The 12,813-nt window shown below is 34.7% G+C and overlaps 1 protein-coding gene across 1 annotated transcript; it reads left to right on the top strand.

Moving 5' to 3' along the window:
• The first annotated feature begins 2,707 nt into the window (after window positions 1-2,707).
• Window positions 2,708-12,129, top strand: Srr (Serine racemase). Its single transcript, XM_067268379.1, has 13 exons — window positions 2,708-2,848; window positions 7,111-7,303; window positions 7,555-7,625; window positions 7,719-7,764; window positions 8,023-8,208; window positions 8,280-8,335; window positions 8,411-8,573; window positions 8,646-8,742; window positions 8,819-8,894; window positions 11,400-11,525; window positions 11,593-11,757; window positions 11,831-11,885; window positions 11,975-12,129. Exons 1-13 carry the CDS (start codon window positions 2,829-2,831, stop codon window positions 12,080-12,082), a joined length of 1,362 nt encoding a protein of 453 aa, XP_067124480.1. The 5' UTR covers window positions 2,708-2,828; the 3' UTR covers window positions 12,083-12,129.
• The last annotated feature ends 684 nt before the right edge of the window (window positions 12,130-12,813 follow it).

Genomic DNA, 12,813 nt, shown 5'->3' with positions numbered 1-12,813 from the left:
TGACGAGATGTCTTCTGGGACCGATTAACGCAGAAAAAGTTCAAGATTATACTCACGACGAATCGGAATTCGGATAGCTCGCGTTAGATCCTACCGGAAATTGCTAGAACGTTCCTACTGTATTTGCAGTAGAGAAGACCGACCCGGAACGAAGAAACTCTCTTACGTGTAATTTGTATTTGTACGACAGTAAATTAAAGACACGCCGCACGTAGCCATGAGGAAAAGGCACTCGAGCCCGAGTCGTAACAAGTGTTTCGTTCTAGAGCAATTTACCTAACGTGTACGTCAAATAAACGCAACGACGGCATTTAAAATTGCAAAGAAATTGCCAACGAGTCGACCAAAACACAAGACAAACGTACGAAGAAGCGAAACCCGCCCGCATCCCAACTCGCCATTCGGGACACGAACGTTTAACTGGCACAAAGCATAGGCAGATCGACTGCACTCGGAAAAGACCACCTCGTGGAAAGAGACAAAGAGCCTAAGGAAAAGAATTCTTTGTGTCCAGCCTGTATAGATAACTGTTAAGTGTATTAGTATTAGATGTGTTTGCAGACAATTTAATTCTGACAAAATAAGCCATTGAAAAGCGTTGTAAGTAGTACATAAATTGCATGGAGAAGTCGGAGGTCAAAGGGCGAAAGTTTTGACCTGTCCAAGGAACATCCCATGCTTCGGAATACGGTCTCCGTCCATCAATGTTACCAGAGTATATTTCAGTTAAAATTACGATGGAATTCGTATTTAAAGTTAGCATTAAATAATTTTTAATTGAATTTCTATAAATAATCCTTATTCTTTGACCGTGTTTATAAAATATAAAAGAATTAATTACGAAAATAAACCAATGAGCAAATACTTAATCCGTTTCCGGCGCTTCGGTCGCTTTCCGATGTGGCGGCTCGTTTAAAAGTCATTTCGGATCCTGATTCACAAGCGACGTCTGTTCGGAGAAAGAGCATACAAGGCTAACGTCTCCATATAAACCAGGAAGAAGAAGAAGAATTCACAAGCGACGGCACATTTAAACGCAAATACGCCGGCCGATGTCGTCTTTGAAAGTTGGACTAAACGAAACGAAAATAAAATCTTACAGCTAGCTAAATTCTAATTAAAATCTTACTTGGTATAATGTAGGCGTCCAAAAGTCTTCTTAAAACCACGTTCCGGTAACAAAAAACACTGACGAAAGGCAAAAAACACAGCGAAAACAAGAGCACAGAGCGCACACGTCCGTCCAGCAAGCGAAAAACGTGCAAAGTGACGCAAAATCGTGTTGCAACAATAGAAACGGCAATTGTTGCCGTTTCTATGGAGATTAGAAAGCGCTTAACGAATTCGAATGCGATTGACGTAATGAATTCTTTTTGAATTTTAAGGCTAAATATCTGCATTTTTTACGTTTCTATTCCCCGAATGACGACGGATTGGGATCGAGACACTCCCTACCACCCTACGCCTTCGGCTTCCATTCTCCACAAGGGGTTAGAAGCAAGATTTTCTATAATCGAACGTCTCCACCCCCAAAACTAAAACAAATCATTCCTCTCGTTCGTCCAGTATTCTCCTATTGCAATTTTTACTAAATTTCGTTTATCCGACGCCATTTTAAAAGCGATTACCTGACGTCTTCGCACGTTGGTTATATGAAATATGCGTGTTATAGTTTAATTACGAGGTGATGAAATATACAATGAGCACGAAGATCTTTAAAAGAATTTCGAATGTTTACAGATGACTGTTTCTACGCTCAAGCAAACTTAAGCCTTCACGCGATTGAAGCGCGTGAAGGGGTAAGTTTGCTTGAGCATAGGCAGCCGCCTTTTTAAACCTAAAAGATTCGAATCCGACCATCGAACGGTGCGCCGAGATGTCTTCTGGGACCGATTCTCCAAGTAATATTAAATAAATTCTTACGTCTAGGGTCAATATGGACTAAGACTTACCTGAAAAATCTTTAATCTTCTCTGCAAAAGTCTTCAAACAGCAAAAAAAGCAACGCAATCCAAGAGCACAACAAGAAACACAATCGAACTGCGAATCGTCATGCGTGACGAATTTCGAACAAACGTTAAAAGATGTTCGAATTACGTAAAAATAAGAATTAAAAATAATTAATTTTTAATGTTTTTTCTTTTTTAAATTTTGCTTCGATCATTTTCTCAGTACGTATCTAACCCAAAGACGCTGGTGTTTTCCCGAAAAAGTTTCCTTTGCCTGCGTACAGGTGGGGCTCAACGCAGTTCCACTAGTTCTATATATTGGAACTCAGGGGACCGAGAGGAGTTCAACGGTACCCTAGTTTTGGACCGGAGACGAAAAATAAAAAAGTTATCATACTTTTTCACTTACCATACTTTTTTAATGCTCTCATGAAGACGGCACCATAGTTGCTAGTACTGCCATCTTGCGGTAAAGTCTGCAAATAATGACGTCGGACTACGGTCATCTCTCGGAGGGTTAACGATTTCGTATCTACCCAGTCATACCCGCGTTAGGTAATTTAGGGACAGTTCCTTGTATATTTTTTTATTTTAGTCCCAATATTCATTGAATATTTTTGTCATTTAATAATAAAACAAATATATAACATAATATTTATAGTAAATACTGTATTATTAATAATTATAATTAATAATTTAACATAGAATTTGATTATTAAGAATAATCTTTGAATATACAAATCACTTCAAATAATTAAAATTTCGTAAGTTCCAATAGAATAAATGAATATTTGAAACGTTTTTGAAATGTAGAACGAGAATGGGACGAATGATTCCATCAATACAATCAAGCTTCCATTTTTAAACTAATTTTACACAATGTTTCAGCATATGAATTTGTAAGTTTAATTTACATTATTTAAGCTATGTTGTCTCATTTAATTATCAATAGTTTATTGAAAGAGTAAATTACTTTATTTTAATCCATAAATTTCAATATATGCTCATATTTAACACAATACAAAATTCATATAAAAGTTATAGTTTTATATTTTTAAAACTTACTTCTACTGTAAGTTTCAACTAAAAAAATTAGACATAAAGTTGCATTAAATGTACTAATATTTTATGCATAATATAAATTGAGTATACGGTATACAAAATATGATGAAAAAACACAAACACATTTTCGTTAAACCATGAATAACTTATTAAATAGATGTAAGTTCAAAAAATTTCTAAAAATATAAAACTATTGTCGTTCGATATCTACAATTAAAATATAAAATTGGAATATAATTTAAATAAAATTTTTTAAAAATATTTACAACACAATATAAGAACAGAGATTTAACTGAATCAACGTGATTGATTACTGTTTAATAGTTCTTGTGAACCACTTTCGTGGCGCTACCCGTGAGTTTGAAGTAGGGTACCTAGATATCAGAATAGCGACACACGAGTCATCGCCGCCATGTTCTGTCGACTGTCAACACGTGGTCTATGGGTTTACATTAAGAAATGAACGGTAGGGAAACACGTTCTAACCTAACCTATTCTAATAATTTTGTTGGTTAGACAGTAGAGCATCGATTATCCGACCCCGATTAACCGACTTATCGGTTAACCGACCGCGTTCTAGTCGGCAAATTCAAATGTCCGCTAGTGATGTGGCGCTACAATATTTGGTCATGTCTTGGCTACTTTAATATTATTTTTGTTAAATTTTTGCATGTTTCAGCTGGCAGCACTGGCTCGACCATGAAAGGGAGGCTAGTATTTAAACCAGGCCTAATACACTATACTAATAATGTATTTTTTCATACTTTTCGGTTATCCGACTTTTCAGTTATCCGACCAACCCCAGTCCCCAATTGAGTCGGATAATCGATGCTCTGCTGTAATTATGATAATTTATTAGAATAGGTTAGGTTAGAACGTGCATCCCCACTGCTTCCCTTCTTCTATTTTCTGGAATCAGAGAAAAGCCGCCATCTTGGAACCATAGGTAACATTAACCGTTTGTGAAGCTTCGGAAGTGGGCCTACTATTTGTGCAAATAAGAAAATTTTTTTTCTAATTTTTGTATAAAAGCAAATAATAATAATTGTTGTTATTATAAATTAACGTTGTAAAAAGAAACCGTCAAACAAGAAAAAAATAGTAAAAACGAAAAATGAATATTACATGTCCATAAAAGAACATGTCTGTAGAAATTTCTGAGAAAGCCATTCTTCTCAGGTTGAAACAATAGATGAATTTGAGTACTTAGATCGAACATCTTCGGTAGGAATCGAATTGTCAGTCGATGTTGACTCATCCGACGACCGGGGTTCCGATCTCGTTACAATGCGTAACGAGGGGGGCCAATTAGAGAGCGGAGGCAAGTCGACATCGACCTATCGGAATGTTCGATCTGGGACTCAAAAGAAAGTTATAAAAACCCTGAGAAAAAAGGATGTGACGTTCTCGGTCATTAGTTCTCTCGGTTCTTGGCTCTTAAAGCTTTGTCTCACGATTTTACGACGGGTTTTTTTTTTGTGATCTTCGGCAGTTGGATTACATCTCTTTTGGAAGGTCACCCACTCCCTTGGATTTGTCACCTGTTATCTGAATCGTCCCTGCGTCCGGAACTTTCCCTCGAGAAGCTGAACAGTGCGCCCCGGGGCCATCATACTCCTGCGAAACATCGGAGAACTTTTCTTATGGACTTTCGATTCCGAGAGGGGGTCCAGAAGACTCGAATGCCGCCGCTGATAAAAGTGTATCGTAGTTGTAAGCACCTTTTGTTATATAAACGGATTACGAATGAAAACCTGTCTCTTGAGAGTTTCTTTCACTCCCACACGTGGATCGTGACCGCGCGACATTCTGACTAACGCAGTCGTTCGGCAAACCTCACACGTTCTTTGAATTTAGGGTTTCTCATTTCCCGGTCTTTTGCTTGTCCCGGGATTCCGGGATAAAAGTGAACTGTTTCCCGGGATAGAATTAATTATTTTTAAGATATACAAAATATCTTGAAATCAAATGATATAATTATTTTTCATTTTTTAAAAGTAATTTAATACGATCTGCAACCTCCAAAATCATATTATAATGCTGTGTAAGATATATATTAAAAATTACCTTTGAATTACGTAGAAATTTCACAAATAGAAAAAATTTATTAAAGTTTGCTGGAAACTGCATACAACAACAACAAAAATGTCTTTGAATTGAGTTGAAAATTTAAAGAATAAAATGAACTTAGATCAAACTTCTAAGTTAGAAGACAATTTTAGTTTTTTAAATAAAACACAATACAAAATATCATTGTAAATTTTTATAAGATTTTAAAAAGCAAAGATGGTCAATACTCCGATCAGTCAATCTGATTCTTATTTTAGTAATGAAAAGTCCCGCTATCGAGAATGTTCTTTCCCATTCAATTGATATGAGTGGAATCGTGTTTAATGCATTTAAGAGAAGACAGTTGTTGTGTTTTTTCACCTGTAGCCTGGAAGATTTCTAGTTCGTTTTCGAGATTGTAGTACTTCTTTTGCTCTATAGTATTTTTGATTTGTCTGCCTCGGCTGCTTTAATAGAGGCATCGAGCTTATAGCCCGATAATTAGGCAATTCGTTTGGCTTTAATAATTAGGTTTATGAAAAAAAACTTTATACTTGCAGACTTCGTACTCGTTTGTATCCTTGCCCAATTTGCACAACCTGGCATTACGCTGATTCGAAGCTACTGGGCACGGTTAAAAATTAAGACAGCGTAAGCACAATTATTCCAACTATTACATGTTCTGACAAGTAAAGAATTTTCAGAGTCCGGTCACAAATAGGCTATGTATTGATTATTGACAATCTATGACATGCCATAACGAGCAAAAATTTAAAAAAAACTAATAAGTATGTTTAAAATTAATAAATACAAATGTATTCTGACAGTTTATGAGTTAATTATACTTTCAATTGGCAAAAATTTCCTCAACCTTAACACAAAATAAGAAAAAAGTGAACTTTTAAGAAATTTGCGGGATTTCCCGAGATGACAAAAATTTCCCGGTATAAAAAAACAACCGGAATCCCGTTTGAGAAATCCTATTTGAATTAAATTATATATGATTATTTGTGTAGAATGCGTAGAATAAGCAGCATTTCCTGCATCTCTAAAGGCCATCGTTTTTGACGTGACGTCAAAGGCAAATTTTATGGCCACGTGACTAGTTTGCTTCGACTATCGGACAAATTTGCCTCTTGTGATATTATTCGTGACGTAGTTCTATAGAACCAATGAGCGTTTTATCTACTCCTCTACGAACTATTGCTCAGTAGTTTGTTTTGTAAAATGACGACCCCTTTGTAGTTGATGTTAGCTTCAGCGGCTTCCATCAAAGGGTATGACGTAGAGTCAATGACTGGAAATCGATGGTCATCAAGCAGGGGATGATCGAACTAAATTGCTTCGACCAGTTTGCCTCGATATTGCCTATTTTGCGCCGGTCGTAAGGTTTCTGTATAGCATGATTGTGTTGTACAAATCAAATGTTTGCAGCGCAAAATGTGTCATAGTGGGCCGGATGGCCGAGCGGTCAAGGTTAGCAGCCCGCCACCATAGGAACCCGGGATCGAATCCGGACGGGTCGAAAAATCCCCAGGAATTTTTCGGGGGTGGTCCGTCCGGATATGTCTGGTCCCCATCCCTTACCACCCGGCCGCCCCATTGCGGGCCTGGCCGAACCCATAATGGGCTTGCTATAAGGTGCCCACTGAGAGGAAAGAGTTTAAAAAAAAATGTGTCATAGTGATGAGGTTTTGGTATTAAATTTTTTATGTAAATTTCTTCCACATTCTGAAATGTCATCATATCAGATGTGGTTGCATTTGGACCAGTGGCTTAGCGCGGCGGGGGCGGCGGCAAAATTTCACAATAAATAATATCATCCTGTAAAAATTTGAACCATTTCATTTCATATTTTTGTCGCACCTACGACTCGGACCGATTGAAATGAGCACGGAATTTTTCATTACTTATACCTAAATAAGGGGTGGCGAAATTTTTTTCCGTCCTGGGCGGCTAACACCCACGCTACGCCACTGAATTTAGCACTTAAGAACAATCGCAACTTGTTGAAAGTAATATATTTATTAGGATCACCCGATATTTACAGATCGGTAACAGTTAAAAGTAAGAACAGTGCTGAAAAAACCGAACACCACCAAGGACCAGAAAGTTGTAGTTCGTCGTCTTTTGAGATTGCAGATCCTGCTTGCGATCCGAATCATCCTGTAATCATCGATATAAAGGATATAAGAAAGGCATTCGATTATATAAAAAATACTATAATATGGACTCCTTGTACGGTAAACATATTGCTTACAGTATTTATTTATTACGAATATTTTAAAATAATACATTAAGATAGATATGAATATCTTTTTAATTTTATGTTCAATTAAAGTAAAACATCCTTTATTTTAAATTGTTGCATATATTGCATATATATTTTATTAATAGTTTGGATTGATTACAATACGTTTAATAATTGAAATTTGTTATACGTTGTGTGAAATTCATAAACATATATCTAAATTATATCAAATTTTTGTATTAGAAATCCAATATGTCTTCAATAATAAATTGCGATATATATTTCAAAAAGGAGTTTTTACAAACAACGGGAAGGTAATCATTTGTAGGCTAATGTTATTTATTATTAAATAAGCAAAAATTAAATGATTAATGCCGTATAGCAAATGTATTTATATATTTTCGCAGCTTCAAAGAACGAGGCGTCTACTATCTATTGAAAACTCTTAACGAGGTAAAATATTAATTCCGGGGCCACCATCGAACACTAGTAGTTGGTAGCGGGTTCGATTTCCAGGTTTTCTTTACATATCTAACACGCAAATGGGACCAGTTTTCCATAGAGTCGTCCCGGAAGGCACCTCTCGTTTGGCAGCTCTCGCCCATGTCTTTCATTACTTCAATCATCGTCACAATCCAATATGAATTCTAGTTTTAACTTTTGATAAAAATAAACTGACGAGCTTTCCGATTCTCGATTAATTAATTACAGGAAGAACGGAAGAAAGGTTTAATAGCTGCGTCTGCTGGAAATCATTCATCGGCCCTGTGTTTCTACGGTTATTCGATGAACATTCCGATAGTGGTAGTGATGCCCACCAATACCGCATTGAACAAAATTAATCAATGTAAAAAATACAACGCTACAGTAATATTGAAAGGAGATAATCTTTTAGAAGTAATGATACATTTTAATGATTTTCGTTGTTTGAATTAATAATAGCAGATTGAACAATATTTATTTTATAGGCAAAAACACATGGACTACAGTTAGCCAAGACAAATAACATGATTTATGTTAGCGGGTAGTAAAAATATCAATAAGTTTTATTTTATTAATGAAATAAATATGATACGTATAATACATTTTTCTATTTAAGTTACGATCATCCGAAAATCATCGCTGGTCAAGGAACCGCAGGTTTGGAGATTTTAAAAGATGTTCCCGACGCGGATGCTGTGATTGTTCCCGTTGGAGGCGGCAGTCTGGTTGCGGGAATTAGTGTTGTTATGAAGCATCACAATCCCAAGTGTCAAATAATTGTAAATAGAACCGATTCTCAACATAAAATCACGAAAGATATGCTTGCAAGTTTTATTTATTTTCAATAACAGGCCGTTGAATCCGAAAACTGTCCCAGTTTTTCTGCTGCAATTAAAGCCGGAAAACAAGTTTACGTTCAGCCTTTGGATGATAAAACTTTAGCAGACGGTAAAATAAATTATACTCGAATAGCTTAAAATCTTATTTATAATAAAATAAAATTACTTACTGTAATTTATTGTAGGTTTAAGTGTGCCTGTAGTTGGAATAAACTCATTGGAGACAGCTAAGAATAATGTTGATAAAGTCGTAACCGTTAAGTAATTTGAGCTGATTTATTATAATTTCCTTGTTAAACGATAGATTAAGAATGTGTGTACACAGCTGATAAATTGTTGAAACACTCATTTATTTCTCTAACTAACAACGACTGAAAGGCAAAATAGTCGCGCCATCTGTAGGAGTGTACACAGGACACAGAATTATTTTCAGGAAAACTGATATATTATATTTCAGCAGTTTTGCATCATGAACAAGTAGAAGTTATAGAAGTGGTTGCTATTTGTGCTCTCATAACCAGTTTTTAGGGCTACGAGAAATGCACGAAATGAGCTCCAACGAGGAAAAGGCACTGGAGTTCATTTTGTCCTTACTGTTGTGTTGTAAATGTCATTATAATGGGCTCTTATATATATATAATTATATACGTAAAGATATATCCTTGCGTTTGACATCAATTGAGAGTGACCAGTCTTTAACTGAAAACAGCAAGGTGACAATCTAGTGAGTGATGACAGCATTGTCACACGGTTCCGTTTGATTACACCGTAGAGACAAAATTATCCGAATTAATTTTGTTGGGACAGCCAAGCGTAGTCATATACAAAAATGCATCGTGGCCTTCCACAACTTCGGCAACTGTTGGAACCAACTAGCTAGAATATACTTCATAGAGTGCTTTGAGATTTAGGCAATTAGATAAGTGATATAAATTTAGATTGTTTCATCTTGAATTTACTATTTTCTAGATTTTATTTAATCATTATAAAGAGGGTAAGATCAGAGTTTAAAGTGGTAACCCTCAAGATAACAATATTGTTATAATCTAAGTACGAGCCAGGTTTTGAAGGGCTTACTCTTGGCGATAGGATTGTTTATTTAGTGTACTCAGGTCAGTCTGATCGGCTGATGTTTTCGGAGTGTTTTTTTCTTTTGCAGAATATTAGTAGTGTTTTAGTGTTTTTATTAAAGTTATAGTTTGTTTGTGAAAAATTTGATTTCAACTTGTGAAAATATTTATTAAATGACAAATTACAATATTAAATTACAATGAAAAACTACATTTTGACCTTTGTCATGTTATGAACCACATTGATAAGTTAAAATCCTTCTAAGGGGTAATAAGGAGCTAACAATTGTGGGAAATGGAAGAAGTGTTGAACTTTTCCCATTAAAAACAGACAAAGAAAACATCCCAGTAAGTGAAAAAGACTGATATGTAGAAAATACACCATTAGGATGTGTACAAATTGTGCACTGTATCTATCATTCTGGATAACAAAAGTATATTAAGACGAACTAACCTTTTGTTCGTTAATTAAGTTGTAGACAACGACCTTAGACACTGAAGCCGTGAGCCTGGAGAAGGATCGGAAAATTACCAATTGTTAAATAGGCGAAATAAAGTGAACTGTTTTAATCTCGCTCTGTTAATAATTAAGAAGGACGTGATAAATATCACTAGTCTCACTATTGAAAGAAGAAACCTTTACTTATTACTTTTTATATTTTTAATTATCGGTCGGCAAAAAGCTCAATTTTGAGGGTAGTGATGAGTTTTAAAAAAATTCTAAATGATAATAACGAATAACATCTTCATTAAGTCCTATTTCTCGAGATATGAAACATGAAAATACTATCTCCCCACCCCTTTAATATTAAGGAGCTATGATGCTATAAAATAACAATAAGGAGCAACAATGCTCCTTATACACAAGCTATCATACCAAATTTCGTTTCTTATAAACGCCAACACATACCACACGAAATTTTTTGTTTTACTTTTTGGTTTAGGTGATCTGAAAACGTGGAGATTTACAAAAAAATTCTGTGAGTGAAATTTGACACGATTCCAATGCTTTCCCTTGTTATGTATATATAACAGCCGGAAAAGTAAAGTTAAGAATGTTTAGAAATGCATTTAACTTATTGCTACAAAATATTTTGTCTTGTTTAGAAAAGTTTAAATAAAGGGTTAAAGAAAGAACTGTCTTGTTAAATTCCTTTAAAATTAGAAAAAAAACTAAGTAGGGTCCATTTTGATTCGCACCATTTCAGTTCAGAGTTAAAACTATTCCTTTCCTTTGCACACTTTTACAGAGTTAGAATATTTCTAGGTCGTTGCCTTTACACAACACAAATGCCACGCCACTTGACTAAAAGAAAAATGGCGGACGTATATTCAAACATGGCGTCGCTTCAGCCACTTTATGTAGTGTATTCTAGCTCGTTGGTTGAAACAGTTTTGTCGCTTCGCCTGTGTACACACCTGCATTTGAAAACGAACACCTCAACTATAAAACGCATTTCAACAATTCGTCGACGGTATACATAGCCTTGAAGCTCGATATAAAAGCAAGTTTTATAAGCAAATAAAATAAATTTGATAAAATGGTAATTTAATTTTTACGGATCAAATTCACTTCCATAAATTTTGTGTGTGTACACATGTTACGTATTCTAATTAAAAACATTTTGAATTTTCTGAAAAAAATTAAATTGTTCTTTGGTGAAAATGATAAGTTATCTTATATTTCATTTTCCAGAGAAGAAGATATAGCATTAGCGATTTATCGATTAGTACAGATAGAAAAGGCAGTAGTTGAGGGAGCTGGAGCCTGCGGTTTGGCCGCCATCTTAGCTGGTCAATTACCAGAATTAGCCGGAAAGAAGTAAATATAATTCTGTGTTTTAATGTCTTGAAAATTACAATTAACGTTAATCAATCTTCAAATTTAGAGTCGTGATTCTGTTAACTGGCGGTAATATAGATATTACAGTTTTGAATTATTGTTTGGAATACGGATTGATATTTGAGAATAGAATTGTTAAATTACAAATTACGTTGCCGAGAGAAACAAATCTTTCCGAACCAATCGAACACGTGTTAAAATTAGGAGCCAAGTATAATATTGATGTAAAAATTACTTCCATCTTCAAAATAGACGTCACCTAATAAAAGCGTTTTGTCTTTCAGAATCAGACATGTTTATTGTGGCGATGAATATAATGCAGTGTTTCTTACAAAAGAGGTAATCTGGAATTTTTTTTTTTTTTATATACTTCAAATATTTGTACAAAATTAAAAATATTTAAATATTTATTTTTTTTGTAATAACAGATGTCTATTGTATGTGAAACTAGAGACCATGATCATTGCATGGAATTGCAACGTGCTTTGAAAGAACTGTATGAAAATATAACTTTCGTGTACACAGAAAAGATGTAAAAACTAAACCCGGCTATTAATAATAATTTATAATTTCTTCTATTTAAATATTAAATTGGCTTTAAATCTTCGGTTAAAAAAGTAACAATAAATTTTTACAAAAATGTAAAAATAAAATTTTTAAATTGCAATGATTTATTTATTGATTAATTGATAAATCTTCTATATACCCTCATTTATATATATATATAAACGAGTGTGTTTGTTCGCTATATACTCCTAGGCCGTTTGACCAATAGCTACGAAACTCGGCAGTTACGTTTAATATACCCCTAACTTAGATATTGCCGTGCATCCTATCTCAAAATATCTATTGGATTTCTTAAATCAATTAATTTCTATCTACATTCAATTTGATGATTTACACATAGCGCCATCTATTGGCAAAAATTTAACAAAAACTAAAACATAATTCTTACAAAAAAAAGATATTTAAAAAATATATATATATTACACTAGCAGGTAGGCCCGGAGTTGCTCGGGCAAAAGTAACGATAGTGAAGATTAAGATTATTACGTTATACTCAACCTTACCCGTTTTCACAGAATGCAAGAATTGGGTCCCCCGTTTCCAGAAAAATTAGAGAATTTTTAGATGGGTCTAAAAATATGTTCGATTTCCCGCGAAAACGAAAAAAACTGCATCTGCGTCTTGCACGTCGCTTTCTCTTGACAATTCCATTGTTACTTGACACTTCTATCAACAATGGAAGTGTTAAGCCTTAATCCTG

This window comes from Centruroides vittatus, unplaced genomic scaffold (genome assembly GCF_030686945.1).
Source record: "Centruroides vittatus isolate TY-2023 unplaced genomic scaffold, ASM3068694v2 contig_3254, whole genome shotgun sequence".
In the NCBI taxonomy this organism is placed as follows: Eukaryota; Metazoa; Arthropoda; class Arachnida; order Scorpiones; family Buthidae; genus Centruroides; species Centruroides vittatus.
The sequence above is the reverse complement of the archived record's forward strand: the minus strand, read 5'-3'. Positions and strand labels throughout refer to the sequence as shown.